At 44.9% G+C, this 19696-nt stretch overlaps 1 protein-coding gene across 7 annotated transcripts in view; it reads right to left on the minus strand.

Annotated features, from left to right (window-relative positions):
• Positions 1-19696, minus strand: part of MEF2D (myocyte enhancer factor 2D) — a 172993-nt gene that overhangs the window by 21733 nt on the left and 131564 nt on the right. For 5 of the 7 annotated variants that reach the window (XM_054995766.1, XM_054995754.1, XM_054995729.1 and 2 more), the window contains exons 4-6: positions 11820-11957; positions 5142-5352; positions 2436-2492 (exon numbers count right to left, since the gene is read on the minus strand). In XM_054995766.1, coding sequence (XP_054851741.1) covers positions 2436-2492; positions 5142-5352; positions 11820-11957 — 406 coding nt within the window. Of the gene's footprint in view, positions 1-2435; positions 2493-5141; positions 5353-11550; positions 11686-11819; positions 11958-19696 lie in introns of all 7 variants that reach the window. The other 2 variants (XM_054995746.1, XM_054995737.1) reach the window with 1 other exon arrangement.

Raw genomic sequence — 19696 nt, forward strand, 5'->3', positions numbered from 1 at the left:
GGTTACCCTTTGAAACCAACTCACAAGCTGGGAAAAAAAGGCTAGGGCAAAGGAGACGAGGTCCTGAGAACGTCCGAGGTCTCTGCTAGGGTCTGTCCCCCCCCCCCCAGGCCCTCCTCTCGCTTCCCTGCTCCTGTTTCCTGGAATGAAGGGAATGTTTCGGTGACGTCAATGCTGACATTCACAGACCCTGCCAAGTTACAAGCTGGAACAGCCGCTCACAACAGCTGACATGGGGGCCGCTTTGGAGACGGGAGAAAAGATGAGTGGGGTGGGGGGAGAGGATGGTGGAGGTTGTGTGTGCACATGATTGACAGAGACAGCAAGTGTGCACAGGAGTCTCAGGCAGGGCTGATCCTCAGCGTTTCAAGTAGCTTAAATGAGAAGTAAAAATGGTCTCTCCTCCCTTTGGCACACAAATCCCTGTCTGGCCAGGCCCCATGGAGTTTCAAGCCTACCCCACTCAAGTCTCCAGCCCCCAGGTGATGATCAGCTGGGGTGAACATCCCCCTCTCCCTTGTCACTTGATGTTACAAAAAAAAAGAGATAGATTGGATAACAGCAGAAGGAGATGAAACTCAGGGGCAGGCGTGGTTTGTCCCATCAATTGTGCTGCTGGAACAGGAACGGCCACACCTCCCCAAACTCTCCCTTGAACACGACTCTTTAATAGTTACAAGAGGCCTGACTACTCTATCATCTAAGCCCAAGGCCAGGATGTCTCAGCAACCAAATTAGAACCGTAACCACCCATCGCCATGCAGTAATTAAACAAATCAGAGTGTGTGTGTGTGTGTTTTTAAAGGATTCGGGCAATATTTCTGAAGCAACTCAGAACTGTGAGCTTTAACAAGGGCTTTTTTTAAAAAAATGGGCCGGTTTGGAAACTGACAAGGTTGAAGAAGCAATCTCAAACGAAGCTCAGTCTCTAATTAAAATCAGTGCAGAAAAACCAGCTCATCCGGGACTCTCCAGCCTTGGCCCGAACAATGCGGGTTCCACTCCCCTTCTCTCTAGGGGTAGTGTTTTAAAGTGTGTAATTATGTCAGCCTTCCAGATAAGATTTTTCAGACAGTGTATCACCACAATCATTTGCAGTGCAGCTGTTTCTTTGCTATATTTTCAGCTGTTGTTTTATTGTTTTTAAACATTGGCTGTTTAAGATACACTGTTAAGTGTCTTTTGGTAAGCTGCTTTGTATGTTCCACAGAAAAAGCAGCACGTGCGCATGTAAAGTACATACTTAGCTGCCAGTAGATGGGGCCTGCCATCGTGGACAAAACCTCTTTTCTTTCTCTCCTCCCCTTTATTTTTCTTCATTTACCACCCAGCCTAACAAAGAGTTCTGTTGAAGTCCAAAACTGCATCAAACAACTATGGGATTTTAGGAGAGGAGCGAGGAGTCGACTGCAATGAAGGAAATGTTTTATTATCTCTGTAAAGTGTTTTACTAATGGATCAACAAAGCTACTTGCACTCCTTGTCTGAATCTGTCTATCTGAACCATAAGGGATCAGAAGAACAAACACACGAAGCCGGAAGATGACCAGGTGCAAGGGAAGCCAGGGTCCCTTTAAGTTTGTTTTCAGTCTATCAGTCTTGTATGAGAAACTACACCTGCAAAAATTTCCTCTCTCTGCGTCATTGTCAAAAAGGAACAGGGATTGTCATGTTCTGCTTTGCATATGGGCAACCTAACAGTCATATTCGAAACAACAGGTTCATAGTAAGACATTCTGAGACAGCAGTGGGGCCAAAGAGCCAAGGCCAAATGGTGAAAAACCAACACACACAGAGTCGAATGTGTTTACTTCAAAAGCTGCTTAATGCATCCACGGAAGGCAGCATCCAAAGCTGGCACAGTTGGAGCAGCTGCCGGGGCTTAGATCTTTTAAAAAGGCCCACCAGCAAACACCCAGTGTGGCCAGCTTGCCTCTGTCTTGGAATTGGCCCAACCTCGTCAGGGGCAGGGCACAGTCTCTCCAGCTTGTTTAGCATCTTAGGCTAACCGAGAATGAACCGTGAAGTATTCTCTGATGACACGAACGTCGCTGGGGTAGTTCATCTACCCCTCTCCTTTCCACCCCTAGTAAGCTATATATCTCATTCGTTCTATCCCTAGTTAGTAAGAAGGACCCCTACACCAAATCAATCAATGGTGTACACGCACACGCACACACACAAATGGAGCCAACCCTAAGCCAAGAGCAGTTTTACTTCTGGCTAAGACACGGGATGGCTCAGAGCAATCTCAGCAGTGTTCCAAGAACACGACTCTCCTGGGGTTAGAGCGGCTTTACAGTCTATATCAAAAAAACAACACTCTTCAGAAACATTGTAGAAGGCCGGCCTTCTGTATGCATGGCTCCGTATTCTCCATATTCCAAAGCCTTGTTGCCACAAAATGCCGTCATGGCTTTTTCACACTGACTTACCCACAGGGCTTGGGCAGGCGCCGTTTGTGTTGTTCAAGTCTCCTCCAAGCATTGCCCCTAAGAAGAAACAATTGGTGGAGGGAGTTAGGCATGTCATTTCCTGAACCCCAAACTCAGAAGGGGTACAGGCCTATACCACATGTTTAAAACTCTACATGAGCTGCCATTTTGTTCTCAGCACAATTCAAAAGGCTGGAAATAAATGGCACAGGGCCAAGATATCTGAAAGACTATCTTCACTCTCAGAGCTTATGGTGGTCATTGCCAGAGGATTTGCTTCAATACGTCTTTGGAAGTCAGGCTATCAGAAGATAGGGCCTTCTTTGCGGTGGCTTCCAGGCTGTGGCACAGCTTCTCAGTTTTTGCATCAGAGCCAATTTAAAATGGCTGTATTTGACAGTTTTTCACTGAAGTAGCTTAAACCACGCTTTATCTTTCAGATTCTGTGTTTTAAAGCTATCTGGTTGCCATTTTATTTATTTTTCTGATGTTTAAATGCACTTTATATTTAGTTTAGAATTGAATTTTAAGTACAATTATGTTAGCTGCTTTGCAGGCAGTAGGATATTCCATAGAGTTTGGCTCTCACTAGGCAACTTTATGCAAGTCATTAACTCTTTTCAGGAAATGTTTTGGAGAGAAGTGGAGGGGGAGGGAGAACATGACTGCACTGCCAGGCTCTACCACTAGACTCTGCTTACTTATTGGTAAGTGTGCATCAGTCATGCACATAAGGCTTTCTCCCTCCAATCTGGAACCTAGCTTTCTCTGGGTTTCTCAATGTACAGAGCGGAGCCTAAACTCAAACCCTCGTGAGTCTAGGTCCTTTGTACTTATCTTCCAGAATCGTGGACCTGCCCTCACATGTGAGTGTTCATTCAAGGCATGCAGTTTGAAAAAACGCTGAGGTCTCTTGTTTCACTTTTCAGAATGAGAAGTGGCCTGCCTAACTAGACTGTTTTGAAGACTACAACGATCTGCTAAGCGAGGAGTCTTCCTCAAAAGAAGAAATCTCTTGTCAACTGTTATTTATTGGCCTAGCTTAACATAACGTCTCTTGACTAGAGATGGGCATGAACCGGAAAAAAAACGAATCATGTGGTTTGTCAAATTTCACGAACCATGAACTTTCACGAACCTGCCCTTGGTTCATGAACCGGTTCGTTTGGTTCATGAAAACGTCACATCCAGGTCAGAAAATCATCACTTCTGGGCCAGCAGAAGTTCACTTGCAGGTCAGCAGAAGGTCTGCAGGAAGTCCATCCCCTGTTGCCTAGGAAACTGACTGATTGGTACCAGGCTGTCTGCAGTGACAAACCAAAAAACAAACCAAACAAACCAGCCTAAAGTTTGTGGCAGTTTGTCAGAAATGGGATCTGACGAACCACTGGTTCACGAACCACGAACCAGCCTGGTTCGTGCTTAATTTTGGTTCGTATTTCGGTTCGTGCCCATCTCTACTCTTGACTAAGCATCTCACCAGAATGTTAATTTTTTAAAAAAACCTTAGTTAAGCAATCATGTGAGTTTAGTTAATTTGTGAATTAGTCAATTACTTTTGTATAAATTTGTGTATGAAAAAACATGCTCTGTAAGTATACACCAGGTATTATTTTAGATGAGGCATTCCTCTTTCTCTTGCTAGCTCCAGATTTCTGAAAAGTACTGGTATTAAAAAGTTATAATAAAGTTGAATTTAGAAACCTGCTTTCTAGTTAATTAGGGGTATGTATTTTTTAGGCTATCTAAATTAATCAATTAATTTACCTGATTGACTAAATGTTACAGCCAGACTGACAATACTTTATTATTTATTATACTTTAATAATTATTATACAGGATTTATACCCCTACCACTCTGCTTTACTAATTAGTGCAATCCAGAGAACACTTTCCTGGGAGTAAGCCTCACTGAATTGACCTGAGTAGGATTCTGAGCAGACATGCTTATGTTTTCTCTCAAAAGTAACCAAAATGGCCTTCAATATAATAAATTGAAAAAATAAGCATACAGCTGCTTTGATAAACAGTTTAAAACTATCTGGATGGTGTCATCAGATCTTAGAAGATAAGCAGGGCAGGCCTTGGTCAGTGTTTAGTTGGGAGACCATCAAAGAAGGCCAGGGCTGCTACACAGAGGCTGGCAATAGCAAACCGCCTCTGAACATCTCTTGCCTAGAAAACCCTAAAGAGTCACCACAAGTTGCCTGTGACTTGACAGCACACCCACACATGCATAAAACTAACAGCAACTGCAATCCTAAAATCTGAAACTATAAACCGCAATGGTAACAGCACAGAATTAAGACAACCGATGTGGCGTAGTGGCTAAAGTGTTGTTGAACTAGGATCTGGGAGACCCAGGTTCAAATTCCCACACTATCATGACGCTCTCTGGCTCATCTTGAGCCAATCACTTCTCTCTCAGCTTAACCTACTTCAAATGGTTGTCAAGATAAAATGGAGGAAAGGATATATATGTACATACATTACCCTATGCTCCTTGGAGACAGGGTGAGGTAAAAAAAATAGAAGACAGAGAGGACTCGCTTCACAACAAAAACCCATCAAAATATTAAATCTGGAAACTAAAAGACAGCATACATCTTTATCATATGATTTACTTGCCTATAAATAATATGCCACCTCTTATATTTTTATGTGTGTTTATAATGTTTTTAAAAAATCAGCAGCCAAACAGTTTACCAGCACTGGCTGGTCGCTGTGGCAGGCCTGGAGAAACAGTGTTCCGCTGGAGAGCCGGTTGCTGCGGCGACAGGAGCCGTGGGTCAGTCAACGAGGAGGTCACCAGAGACTGAGTCACCAAGGAGCCTCCTGGGTTGCTGAACTGCAGTGTGTTCTGGTTGGTCACTGGAACCGTCACGGGCATGGCAAAATTGGGTGCTGGGACAGCAGACTGAGAAGAGAAAGAGAAGCAGGGTTAGATGTTGGAAACTCACAGAAGGCAGGCAGGAGAGGATCAAGGGGGCAGAGGGTGGTCAAGAAGACACCTGGTATTAGCTTTGCCAAGCAGAAATCACACCATCATATGTACACACTGAAACATCAATACAATCTGGATGCTTCTTGTCATAAGCCAATGCCCCAAGACCATTCCAGACCTTTTGTTTTTGAGGAAAGGCAGCCAATAAATACTTAAAATAAATATGTTTAAAGACTGCGTTGTTCTTTTTGAATTATTTGTATTCAAGTTCACGCTCAGCTTTAGGAGCTTATATACCCTCCTGGTGTAATGGAAAAGGGGGTGGCTCAGATATGGGGAAAGAGGCTTTTGGGTCACTTATACAGCTCTTTTCAGACCGAATGCAAAAGCATGGTTTGTTTTAACCGTAACGTGTGAAATCAGGATCTAGTTTCGCAAACAAACTGCACTATGGTTTCTGAATGGAGCCTCAAATCTCTTTTCCCCATAGGAAAGTCACAGACTGAAGCCTGGGTTTGCCTCAATGAATACTGGCTTCATCACCATGGCCCTGTCCAGGCATTTCTCTAGCTGAAGAGCATGTGAGGACAGTGTATGAATAAGCCATGATGTTTATTTTGTACATTACACAAAACTATAATTAAGACTAAGTGTAGTTAATAAGCCAACTTCAACACCATGCTTTCTATTCCTGATGTGATGAAACTTTAACTAACCACAGTTAGTAGAGCGGATGCATCCAGACAATCACACTAACCATGTTTAAGTTAATTAAACCCTGGTTATCTTGCTATGTTTGAACTGAACTATTTTGTCCTCTTATAAAATGTGCTTATCAGCTACAGGGCTGGAGGTGAGGGTTACAAGCTTCCAAGTAGGGGGTCCATAAGGCCTTTGGGTAGCAGCGGTGGGGAGAGCAGAGAAGACAGATTTTTATATATTTATTGCCTTCCCCTCACCTCAGGGTGATAGACACTATATCTGAGAACCTTCAGGACAGGTTCCATGCAATGCGGTGAGGAAAGGGAGCTGGGACAGGGCAGTCCAGCATATTTTTTGTATACATGAAACTGCACCTATGCAAGGATTCCTCACCTGGACCCTGCAACAGGTTCAGCAGCCTAACAGAAGGGGGTAAGCTTGCCTTCTCTCTCCTTCAGCCTCAAGGGATTTATTCCTTAGGCTCTGAGGATTACGGCTGAGAGCTGAGTTCATTCCAAGTCAGAGGAGTGCCAGTTCCTATAATGGATTTGTTGGTTAAGGTGCGGGGGGGGGGGGGAGAGCAAGCTCATCCCCTTTCAACCCCAAACCTATCAGTTCCAGCCATCCCAATGTTCTCTGCTGCCAGGAACATTCCCTGGCATTCTGAGGGCAGCGGGCATGTACAGCTCTCAGCCAAAATAGGCAAGGTTATCTGGGGGAAGGGCAGATGTCTCTTTCGTGGATCAAGACCTTCACCAGACCTAGGGTGCCACCCTTCCTCATTTTCCATGTCTACATGGCCAGATGCACATGGCTACAGCAGCAGCAGGAGATTAAAACACGGGAGAAAAATATGAAAAGGCAGGACCTGCCCAGAGGTTCACAGTCCTGACCAAAACCAGAAAACACATTAAAATGCCTTGGAAAACAGGTTTTTAACCATTCTTCTGCAATTAAATATTTTGAGTTTAAAAATCAATTAAAGAAATAAGAAGTTAATACAAGGCGGGTAGCCTTGCTGGTGTTTTCTCTCGTCCCTGTCTCTCACACACACAGACCCTGTTTTGTTTTTTAATTTAAAGAGCTCTACCAGCACTCCAATTTTCAAGTAGCGCAAAGGGAGAATGCTGAATAAAGTCTTTTCACGGGCTTACTGTCGTGAGAAACTCATGACTGGGAAAACACATAGCACCTTAAGTTCCTGGAAGGAAGGCCAGGATATAAATGTGAAAATACATAAATAACTGTCCGAACAGAAAGCACTAGAGGATCGGCAACAAGAAGCCCCAAACCACATCTGACCCACTGAGAGTTGCTGCCTGCTATCCCCTCTCCCAATTACAACCTACTTTTTGCTGAGGCAGACAACCTCTGTCTGGGTTGTTCCACTTCAGATTGTATGATATTGTACCCCTTATGTGCCTCTCCTGCTGCTGAAGTTTTTCCTCTGCCATGGTGCTCATTCCTCTGCCGCTAGCACCTCCATGTGCACAAGATCAATATTTTTCAGTGGACCCTTACAAATGTGGAAGTGCTAGGGGCAACGAAAGCAAGCACCACAGCAGAAAAAAGGCTACACCGTGGCGACAGAGAAGCCACAAGGGGAAAATGACATAGAATCGAAGCCTTGGTTGTTTGTTCATTTGTCGAGGAGCATTCCATCATCTGATCCCCACCTGCAGTTTGGACACACCTTTATCAGCTTAACACATAACAGGTATGAAGCAAGAACCAGCAGAACTAGCTACCTGGCCACTTTAAAAGGGTGGAGTCCAGATGATGACCCACCTTCCTAGTTATTCCCCTTCTGATGCTGGCCCTATTTGTGGACCAAGATCACAGCTCCTAAAACCTTTCCAAGAGCAAAGAGATGTCCATCTAGGCACCCTCAAAGGATGGCTATTCAGTGGCCTTTTGTTAAGAGCCAATCTCCGTTATTTTTTTAAAAGGTCTAACACAAGCTGGCTGGAAATGGCTTTGAGCATCAAAGAGGCTCCAGATGGAAGGTTGAAAGGGATAAACAAGACAGCAGTGTGAACAAGAGAAGCTTTTGAACACTGGGAATCAAGCGGCTCCAAGGGTCAAAGAACTATGGTCTCTACTCAGTTAGACCACCTGGGTGGGGGTAGAATAGAAGTCCACTAAAATTAACTTGTCAGATTCTCTCCTTGTGAGGCCTGAAAACTCCCACCACTGCAAGAATGGAGGAAGCCCCCCCACCAATGGCTTAAGTTGGCCTGTTTCTAAGAAGCGAGTGAGCAAAAGGGGGAAATAAAAAGAGACCTGGAGTCAAAGGGGGTGGTGAGGTTTCACCATGAAACTAAAGCAAAACTGGTTCTTAAGACAGGAGTCTATATGCAACCAGAAATAGTGTTTCACATTTATTTCACTGAGATGATAAACTACAGGCAACATGAACAAAGAGTCCCAGGATATATCAGCCACTCGTCATTCAAATGTTCCGCTATCTCTAAGCATTACTGTTTGGATAGAATGGGGGAAGGGTGGGTGGTTGGAAGTGCACCCACTGACCCTGCTCCCAACCTCCACATGCTGATGTTGCACAGCTTAAGCACAGCCATCCAAACACATGTGGAATATGTGATCTAGTACTAGGCTTCCCAGTCACTCACCAGTGGAAAGCAATCTCCGGATGGGGGGGGGGTGTCCCATTGCCAGTGATCGACAGGATGTGGCAAGCCCCCCCCCCCGCAACGCCCCCCCCCGGGAGATTGCCCGTCACTGTCAGGCAACCCAAGAAAGCACACACCGGATGTGCAACCCAGAAAAGCGCACACCAGGCATGCTTCTTGAAGTGACGTCATCAGGCCAGCAGCAAGTATGCTCCTGTGCTTCACTGGGGCCAATTTTGGCCCCAAATGGGCCAGAATTAGCCCCACGCAAAGGGCGCACACGGTGCGATGATGTCACTTCCCAAAAGTGACATCATCATACCTCTCTGGGAGCACAAGCGCACAAGGAGATCACAACAGGTTACGTCCTGGGTTTCCTCCCCCCTCCCCGGGAGGGTATAAGAACCTGGGAACCCTATCTAGTACCCTGAAAAAAACCTGACGGTGCTAGATTGTGCCTGATTTCCAGGCACATAACCACAAAGAAATCAGTGTAAGGCCAGCAGGCATGAGTGAACCCTTCCATGTGTTCATTTATACCAAGCAAACCTTTCAGAAGAGCATCTGTTTCTTTATTAAATATGAAATCTCCAGCCGAATAACCTGAAAAGCCCACTTTTCATTCTTGTTCAACCGAGAAGTGAGATTTTACCCACTTGCGGGTGTTGCTCAATAAGTCCCCTTTGGCAGCTCATGGGCTGTCACTCAAAAAATGTCAGGAATTAATTTCATCAGCCAGGTTTAAAATCAGCAAGACAAAACTAAAAAGTTTTTAGAATGCCAGAGCTCCAGTTGGGTGGGGGATGGAAAGAAGTAGCTTTTGGTTATGAGTTAGTTTGGCTGATTATTTGGGTTATCCCCACCCCTGAAAGCACATGCTTACCTGTCCAGATGAAGCCGGAGGGATTTAAATATATTTATTTAACTTTGGCTGGATTGTGCCCACTTACTTCAGGAAGCAAAAGCGTTTTTACACTGTGCCTAGGACTTTTATTATCCATTCTTATTTTTACAAGATGATTACTGGAGATGTGTATCTTGCTAGTCTCATCTAATAATTTTAATAAAGGGTTTTTGTAAAATATTTTCATTTTCTCCCCACATATATTTCCTAGAGAAATGAGGGCTCAAGACTCATGGATATGAGAGGCCTTGATTCGAATCCCCACTCCACCATGGAACCTCACTGGGTGACCATGGGCCAGTCAATCTCTCTCAGCTTAACCTACCTCACAAATCTGTTGTTGTGAGGATAAAATGGAGCAGGGGCAAATGATTTATTTACTTAACTTCATTTATACTCCACCTTTTGCTAGGGTTGCCGGGTCCCTATACCCTCCCAGAGGAAGGGGGGACCTGGCATTTAGCGCATGCTCCCAACATGCAGAATGACGTCACTTCCGGAAGCGACGTCATTGCACCGCCCATAGGAGCCCTCCTGTGCTCCATACGGGGCTGATTCGGCCCATTTGGGGCCCAAATCAGCCCAAAAAGAACCGCAGGAATGCTCCCACAGGTGGCACAACGATGGCACTTCTGAAAGTGACGTCACCGTGCCTGTTTGGAGCACGACTGTGCGCGTGACACACATTCCTGAGGTGTGGGCACCTGGGAACCCTACCTTTTGCCCCAATGGAGAGCCAAAATGGCTTACATCGTTCTCCCTTCCTCCACTGTATCCTTCCTGTGAGGTAGGTGTGACTGGCCCAAAGTCACCCAACAAGCCTCCGTGGCAAAGCAGGGATTTGAACCTGGGTGTCTCAGATGCTAATATGACACTCTAACCACTATACTATACCAACAAACCTAGATCCCCTCACAGCACAGGGAGCTTTATAATGATGTGGTATCACTGCTTTGTGCCTCCAAATGGGAAGGCATAAATAAATAACACCCCCCGACTTTTATAAACTGACACTAGGTCTGTTTAATTCTAGCAGCCGGCAGTTATTTGGGTTTTTTAAAATAAGCCTAAGGACATACTACCTCTAAGCCGGGATGCAGAGCTTTACATGGCCTTAAATCTGTTGCTACCTCAAGCAAAAAAAAAAAAAAAAAACCTCTAAAGAAATTCTGAGGATTTTTTCCCTTCTTTTTTCACAAGAACTACAGGGTGTATAAAATGAGAAAGGTCTTTAAAAATCAAAGGCCCGGTTCAGCACATGCTTCCCCAGTGCGGCCTAACAAGGCCTTGGCATAACTAGGCCTCACTACTGCCAGCTCTGTTCCTTAGCAACTGGGCTCGATCTGCCTCCTGAACGTTCCATAGGCTTTGCCTTCGGGGTGCAAATTAGCTGAGGCTCCGTGAAAGCCAAACCATGCAAAAATGCCCCCCTCCATAATGTTTGCCCTCCCATGGATAGGATTGCCAACTTTTTGTTTAATAGAAAAAAAAATTCTGAGTGCTTTGAAGAAGCAAGGGTGCAGACTGACTTCCCTTTGTGAAGGTAGAACTGTTTTAAAACATGGGAACCTTGTGTCTGAATGGCAGCTTTCAAAATTAATTTGAAGAAAGGCAGAGTTCTTTTGAACAACGAGGAATGCCTCCCTGGAAGGTGCCAACTTTTTTCTTTCCTTTTTAAAAAAACACACACTGTTAATTAAAGGGGGGGAATCTAAACACCCCAATTCCTGGGCTATACACCTTTCTGTCCTACCACCAAACAGTCCCAAGCAAGAAATTCTGGTCAAACCTACTGGCTCAACCAGCACCTAATGCCACACTGAGTATTTTGATATTATTATTATTAGTAGTAGTTTTAATAAATATTGGGTAGGTTGGCAACCCTGGCCATGGAATGGGGGGAGGGTTCGCAGGCCACCAGCCGCTACTCACTGCGAGCCTGTAAGTCTGCATCATTTTATCAAATTCCTCATCAATCTTTTTATATTTCTCTTCCGTCTGAGGTGTCAACGTAAAGACGTCATCCCCGTCAGGGCTTTCACACTCTCTATGCTTCTTGTTCAGCGCCTGTTACATGGCCAGGGATGGGGTAAGGTGAGGGGAAGGTAATTTGGATCGGGAGGGGAGAAATCAAAAAAAGGGGGAAAGAAAAAAAAACAGATAATGAAGGATTTTCGGCCTGGGACAGCACGTTTACTTACGCCGTAGCGCTTGAACAGAATATCAAGATCCTCGCTGGCTTTGCGGTATTTGTCCTCCATCAGTGGGCTCTGGTCAATGGAGTCATCCCCGTCGGGTTCCGGGCTATCACAGCCGTTAAAACCTTTCTTTCTTAATGTCTGAAAGCACAACCAGGAGAGGTTCAGGCCTGAAGCTAAATCCAGAGTTCAAGAGGAAAACAAAGCTAGGAAAGAAGCGGTATTATTACTAGCAAAAAGTACAGCATTATAACCATATGAGTACATCAATTGTGCAAAAGCTTACATACTGCAAAGACACTTCCCTCTGAGGGACCCACGGAGTGAAAAAGAAACTTAAATTTCTTACCAGCGTTATCTCTTTCAGAAGACAAAACAGAAGATGGGAAGCATCTCTTCAGCCACTTTCTTATCAGTACTCTATGCCAGTCCACACCAGCTCACTTGCAACCTTGGCAATCCAGAGCACTTAGCAAGTAAATGCAGTTGTCGTGCCAAACTACAGTTGGCACTAACCGCAAGCTTGGTTCAGACATAAGGGCAAGGCATGGTTTGCCAACCTTGGGGTCCCTATTTTGGGTAGAAAGGAGGCTTACAAATGTTTTAAATAAATAAATAAAAATGAACAAGCATAAGGAATCCTTCGGTTCTGGCAATCCCTCCTTCCCTTCCAATGTGCCAAGATAATAAGTTATTTCCAGGCTTGTCACAAGACACAGTTTGCTATTATAGCTTCCGAACAATGGTTTGTTCCCAGTTTGGGATCCTGGTTTGCAGGAGAAGCACAAACCACAGTTTGACAGTTCAGCTATAATAATAAACTAGAGTTAGCTGGCAACCCAGAAGTCATTGTTCTATCCCAAACAAAGTAATGAAAGGCTGTGCAAGCAAGCCTGAACTCCTTCAAAGATCATTCACACAACAGTATATTATGATGAGCCATTATGTCTGAACCAAGCCACTATGCCAGTTTGGTGTAGTGGTAAAGAGCAACGGGACTGTGATCTGGAGAACCAGGTTTGATTTCCCAAATTCTCCACTTGAAGGTGGCCTTGGGTCAGTCATAGCTTCTAGGAGCTCTCTCAGCCCCACCTACCTCACAGGGCAATTGTCGTGAGGATAATAACAACACACTTTGTAAATTGCTCTGAGTGGGTCTTAAGTTGTCCTGAAGGGTGGTATATAGATCTAATGCTATTATTATTAATTTAAAGCCCAAACCCACTTAAGCAGACAACCATGGTTGAGAGCTGCTTTTCTGCTCCCCTATCCCCATCTGCTCAGTGCCTGTCCCTAGTTACTGTGGACTCTGGAAGCAGAGCAACAGCTGTACCTCTGGTTTGTCAATTCAGACATCATGCCAAACTATTGCTGGTGCAAACCACAGTTTGCAAACCCACTGCAAATCCTGGTTTCCAAGTCCATTTCACCAGCTAATCAAAAAATACTTTTTAAAAATTCTGTGCCAAGCCATAGCAGAACCATGGTTTGGCATAATATCTAATTGATCTTATATGTTACAAAATCAGAGATGCTCTGGTTCTGTGAACACCATTGGCTTCTGAAACCACTGCTGGCAAAGCCAGCTCAAATTGAGAGCTATAATCTAGCTATAAATCTCTGCACAAAGTGAAATGGGAGAATCCGAGGATTATGCTAGTGGAGTTTGATAACTAACGCACTAACAAACTTTTAGAGAAGACTGTACTTCTCTCTCTTTCTTTCAGGTCACCTCCTATTTATAAAAAAGAGCAATTACACATTTCAGATGCATGCTGGTGCATGTCATCAAGACCAACCTCCCCCCCTTAAATACTATGCCTACGAAATTTCTGTTCCACGTGCAGCAGCCAATTTGAAGACTGCCTTCCTCATCCACACTTAATCATTGTATTTTCAAAATACCAGAAGCAATTAGCCTGTATTATGGGATCATCACTTGCCAATTTCTTTTTAAAAGTCAAAGCTGCAACATTTCCTGGAAGTCTTGAGCCCTTTTTGTGCCAACAAGAAACTGAAAGGGGTGTGTGAAAAAAAATGGTGGTGGGGGGGGGGAGGAGAGCAGGAGGAGGAAATTGGTCTTTTCCAAACAGCGTTAACCGTTCTAACTCAGAAGCCAGGCTGGAGATTCTTGGTGTGTGGAAATCAAGGAAAAACACTAGGGAATCTATTTTTTGTCATTAACCTTAAAAATCTGCAGTTTTGATGAGGTGGGATTTTTCAAGAGCACACTGAAATTATACCGGGGAATGGATTTTTCCAAGCTTTCTTTCCCCTCTCCTGCGGCTCTCTCCATTTTCAGAAATGGATTTCCACAAAGTTTTACACAGCCAACTGAACATCGGGCCAAAAGCAGAGCAACGGTACAACAGTAAATAAAATTACAACAGCCAATGTGGTCCATCAGATATCCTGTAGCTACATTTCAACAACAGCTATGATGTCACTGCCAAACATTTCCTTAGCGCTGCACAGTTAAGGACAAGGCTATCAGAAACGTAGCCAGGGACGAGGGGTGTCAAAAACTACTGGAAACAGACAGCCATTTTTCAGCTTAGGCAAAAATGAAATTGGAAATAAGCCTGAGCAAGTTTCAACCCAGTCGTTCAAAAGACCCAAACTGTATTCACATCTCATGGACTTAAAGGCACCGCTTGCAGGAAATTTCCTTGCACATGAAAACTTTCAACGGAACAGCGCCCTGCTTGAGAGACAAGCTTCTATAGTTCTTTCCTATTTCTAATGTGCTGGGGGAGACAGAGAGGCAGGGATTGTTCTCAGAAATGAGGCGACAATCATTCTTCCCACAGGTGGAGAACAATACGAGATCAAAGGCGACAGTCGTATCGGGAATATTTCAAAGCAACAAACCAAGGCTTGGTTGGCAAACCCTTCCCTCTTAACGAGCTCGGCTCTTTCTCAAAGTTTTTTAACTACCCTCCAGCAGACATCCAGATGGCATCTCTCTTTCTCAGCAAGGTATGAAGAGGGCAGAAAACAGCAGTGTGTGTTGGGGCGGGGGGGAAGCACAGTGTTCAAACATCATCTCTTTTTTAAAAGCTGGTGTTCAAAGAATGCGCATGTCCTTGGTAAAGGTTCCTCCTGTACAAGACTAATCCATGGGCCATCTTCAATGGGGCGTCACAAGCACAGCAAAAGTAATTGCCCCACTGTAGTTAACCATCTGCTTCACCAGAGGAAAGAGCACCGGACAACGGTCACAGAACACGCGATTACCCACTACTAGGGTAATTGAGGTACACCCACTGTTGCCTCCTAGGCCACCACCAGCCAGGTCCAAAGTGACACCCAGTTGCTTCAGTTGCCTCTCGCGCTACCAATGGCCATAAGTTAAAACATGACCATGTAGTGCAATGGCATTCTCCTCCATTGCTTTGCCCCAAGTAATTGTTTCGATCACTTCACCGGAGGACCAGCCCTGCTCTCTAATGTGACAGGAGCACCGAGTCCACATCAGGGCATGCCATCTATGGCAAACCACTTGAGACTTTAAAGATAAGGCTGAGAAGATACGGATGTTCTCATGGGTCTCACTATGGTGCCACCCATCAAAGACCATGGAGGAATGGGTCATACCACAATGACTTTCACAAAATATTTTGTAACAGAGGGAGTGTAACTCAACACCAGAAGCTCAGAGTTTCTCGACACAAGACATCTTACACGGGGACGCTCAAATGTAGGGAGAGGCACAATGTTAGCCAGGAAGCGTAGTTTGAAAAGACAGTGCCAAAGGCTCTGTCAATTTCACCTCTCTACACCAGAATAGTTTAAAAAGACACAGCCTGCAGAGATCACTCCTCAGAGGGTTTGTTAATTTCATCTTCGCCTCCGCTTCCTGGCCAACATTGCATCTCCCTCCACTTGAGCGTCCCCGTGTAAGATGTCTCATGTAGAGAGACTCTCATCGGTTACACACAAAAGGACTCATGTTCAATCAAGGTGGCAGATGGTAGGAAAGGCCTCCCTTTGCCCAAGATCCAAACAAAACCTACGCTTTGCATTCACTCAATAGCCATCCTTTGCTACCTTTGTACCCTCTTCCTTTTTCACCCCCTTCCCCCACTGAAATTTAGATTGTAAGCTCTTCATGGCAGTGACATTCCCCGGAGGGTGGGTTGGGGGGGGTGAAGGTTTTGGTTCTCGTTCCTGTAAAGTGCCATGTGCCCTGATGAGTGTACATGAATTAATAATCTAATGCAACTTTCTCCATTGTCCTTCTTTGGGCATGAAGATTGCCCAGCCTTTCAAAAGGTGAGCCTCGGGCAACAGATAACGCCACCGCCATGTGCAATGTGGGTTGCAGATTCCTGAGACCTTGCTAATCATGCACACAGGCCTGCTGGGTCTCTGGGCAGCTTGCTTGGAGGCGGGGGAAGGGAGCCTAGGCTGGGCTGATCCAGTCCTTTCCAGCTGGCAGCCACTACAAACAACATGCTTCACTACAAAAACACACACACACACACAAAGTACTTTTATGTTGGTAACTCGAGCAGAGTGTCGACAGAAGCAAAAAATAAAAACTAGGATGGCATGCGTTTCCTGCAGTCCCAACTTATAGGCATTCTGGGATTCAAAGACAAAAAGTAACAACAGCAAGTTCTTGTACTTCAGCTTATGCTCACTTACTGGGGCAGGGGCTGTGGAATTAAAGAAGAACTTAGGACAGTTCGCATCCAACCTTTTACGGAAAGGTTAGAGAGACAGATAAGCATACTGAAATGTTCAAAACTTTCCTGCTGGGTACTGTCTGGCTCTGTGACAATCTTCTGGGGGGACTTTCAAGATCCTTGTCATATAATACTGGATTAATGAAACCTCATCACAACAGACAGGGGCTAGGGTATGACATCTGACAATACAGAACACTTTCAAATTTTGCAAAATAGTAAAGAGTCTAGTAGCACCTTTAAGACTAACCAACTTTTTTTTGTAGCATAAGCATGAATGCATCTGACGAAGAGAACCGTGGTTCTCGAAAGCTTATGCTACAAAGAAGTTGGTTAGTCTTAAAGATGCTACTGGATTCTTTACTATTTTGCGACTACAGACTAACATGGTTAACGCCTCTGGATCTATTTCAAATTTTGGTGTCTTACATCAGAATTCCTCTCCCCACCCCGTTCTCCACAGCACTGGAGTCCAATTGCAAGAACCCTCAAGACAAAGTATGACTTGGGGAAAGTGGGCGAACTGAGGCATGTAATCCTTTTTGCGCAAGAACTTGTGGTTTGGTTCCACTGCCACCGATAAAAACCATTGTCAACCCAAGTTGGCTGCAGGCAGGTCCTGATCACATAAACCAGTCCTAAATGGCAACGCAGACCTCAGCAGTATGTATGGAGCAAGTGATTTGTTTCCACTGCTACTGAGTTCCATCTACAATGCCTACAAGTGTGTGCTCATGCAATTCTTCAAGCTGTACTGGGAAGACCCGAGTTCAAATCCCTGCTCTTCCATGACATTCACTGAGCAACCTCCTTGCACCAGTCATTTATCTTTCTGCCTAAGTTAACTCGGAGGTCTGATGTGAAGATTAAATGAGGAAGAAAGGGATAAGCATGCACTCCAAGCATGACTTTGATAGCATGGGTTAGCGTGATCTCATCAGCTATTGGAAGCATGGTCAGCCCTGGTTAGTTCTTGAATGAAAAACCACCAGGGAAGACCAGGGTCATTACAGACAGGCAATGGCAAACCACCTCTGAATATCTCATGCCTTGAAAACCGTATGGGGTTGGCATAAGTTGGCTGTGACATGACAACACTTCCACCACTATAAATTGATTGGTTTAAAACCCCTGTAAATCCCTGGTGGCATCTCAAATGGGGGTTGTGAGCTTGTATGATGGGGAGGGTATCAGACCGAAGCAGAACACAGAAAATCCCCCGCAGAAAATCACTGCATGGGCCTTAAGCAAACCACTTTGAACCTGATGGAACAGCAAGATATAAATCTGGCCTCTCCGTCTTTGAGCCTCACTTGCAATGTTGGAAAGGCAACCAGGCTGGCTTCCCTAAACAAGTGATTGAGTTCTCTCTCAGTGGGTTAACTTCTGTTTCATTGGTTATGGTTTCAAACTGGCCTCTCCTTGTCACATCATCCCATTCTCGCCTTGCTGTTGTTTGTTAACTTTAAGTATAAACATATCTGCTACGGATGTATGCTCCACACATCCGATGAAGTGAGCCCTGACTCACAAGAGCTTACTCTGGAATGCAACTTGCTAATCTCGAAGGGCCCACTAGACTTCTGTTTAGTTTCACCAAATAGTGTTGTATGGTTTACGGATATGCCAGGGCCTCAGGGCAGAGAAAGATGTTACTTGAGACCCCTGGGATTTGAAACCTGGAATCTTCTGCACTTACAGTGTGCAATAAGCAAACCAGAAGCGGCACAGAAGTATCAGAACCAGGGTGGAGGCCTCTATTTAAAATCCTGCTTCCCTATGAGTTGTGCTAGAGGTAGCTTACCAAACAGGAATTTAACACAGATCATTATTTTAAAAAATAACTACATAGCATTCAGTGCAAGTAGCAATCTACCAGCATTTTGACAAGGAAGGGGAGGAGACCAGTCAGCTTCAACAAAAGCATCAGAAGGTCATAATATCACTGAAGCTAAAGTCTGGAGGGAAAAAAAAAGGTCATCATTTGACTTCACTTCTCTGGGCTGAAACGTGTGTGGGGAGGAGGAAGAGAGACCTTTTACCAGTGGAGAAAAGAGAGCACAATTTTTACAAAAGTTTGAGAAGCACTGATGTAAGCAAATGAGAGGCTGAAGCCAGAAAAGGACTCATTATCCTCAAGATAATTAATCATGTGCAACAGCGGGCTGCAAGGAATAACCGCCTGAACTATTACAGTCTAAGTCTCACAACTCTCCCAAGCAAAAAACAGGAGCTGGCTTGTATTCATTCTCTGGCCCAAGGAAAATAAAGAGTTAAAATGGCAAAGCTTGCAATCTCCTGTGCTTTGGAGGTACATTCATTTTTTATCAGCCTTCCATTTGCTTGGCACTCAGCACAAGAAAGAAAAGCTTTACATCGTCGGTGGATTTTCTTTCCTCCCTCCCGCCAGCCCTACATCTCCGAACGGAAAAATGGGCCACAGCGAATCTCTGTAAATTATCTATGGAGAACAGCAAGGCAGTTGCAACCTTTTCACGTGCCCCGTGAACAAGGCTGCGGTCTCTGCTACAGAGATCTCCTCTTGGCCGTCGCTGACGTTTGCAGGCTGACGAACATTGCTGGGAGGGAGGAACATCACAATGGGCAACCATGCGGGAAGTCAAGGGCAAAAGGTCACAGGTTACAAAGCAGGCCAAGAATGTGTTAAAAAATGAGCCAGAGAATCTGAGGCTTGCTTACACTGTGTGTTCATTTGGGTAGGGGTTTACACTAGCGCCCAACCTTATGCGATCCATGCTGAAAGTCCCAGGTTCAGCCTCTGGCACCTACAGCTATGGATTCAGCTAGCAAGGCTGAGAAATACCTCTGGAAAAAAGGTGCCAATAGTCTGATGCCTTATAAGATAGTTTCATATGACTTCTCAAGTCTGGAGGGAGTCCATAGCTTGGTGACAGAGTACATGCTTTGCACGTGGATGGTTGTAGGTTTAGTTGCTGGCATCTTCCATCAAACGGAGGAATCACCTGCAATGCGAACCGCTTGGTAATATGCAGGCCTTTTGGAGGGCTCCGTGTGCTGCAGAAATGCACAGCTTTTGAGGTACCCTCTGGAAGGCCTCCCCATGTATTTTTCTTCAAACCTGGTGCATGGATAATAGTATTAACAGGCCATTCTTGGACATGCAGAAAGGCTTCTTTCAGCTTGAGACTCAATGCGAATCTGCCTAAA

The sequence above is a fragment of the Eublepharis macularius genome, chromosome 1 (assembly GCF_028583425.1).
Source record: "Eublepharis macularius isolate TG4126 chromosome 1, MPM_Emac_v1.0, whole genome shotgun sequence".
In the NCBI taxonomy this organism is placed as follows: domain Eukaryota; kingdom Metazoa; phylum Chordata; class Lepidosauria; order Squamata; family Eublepharidae; genus Eublepharis; species Eublepharis macularius.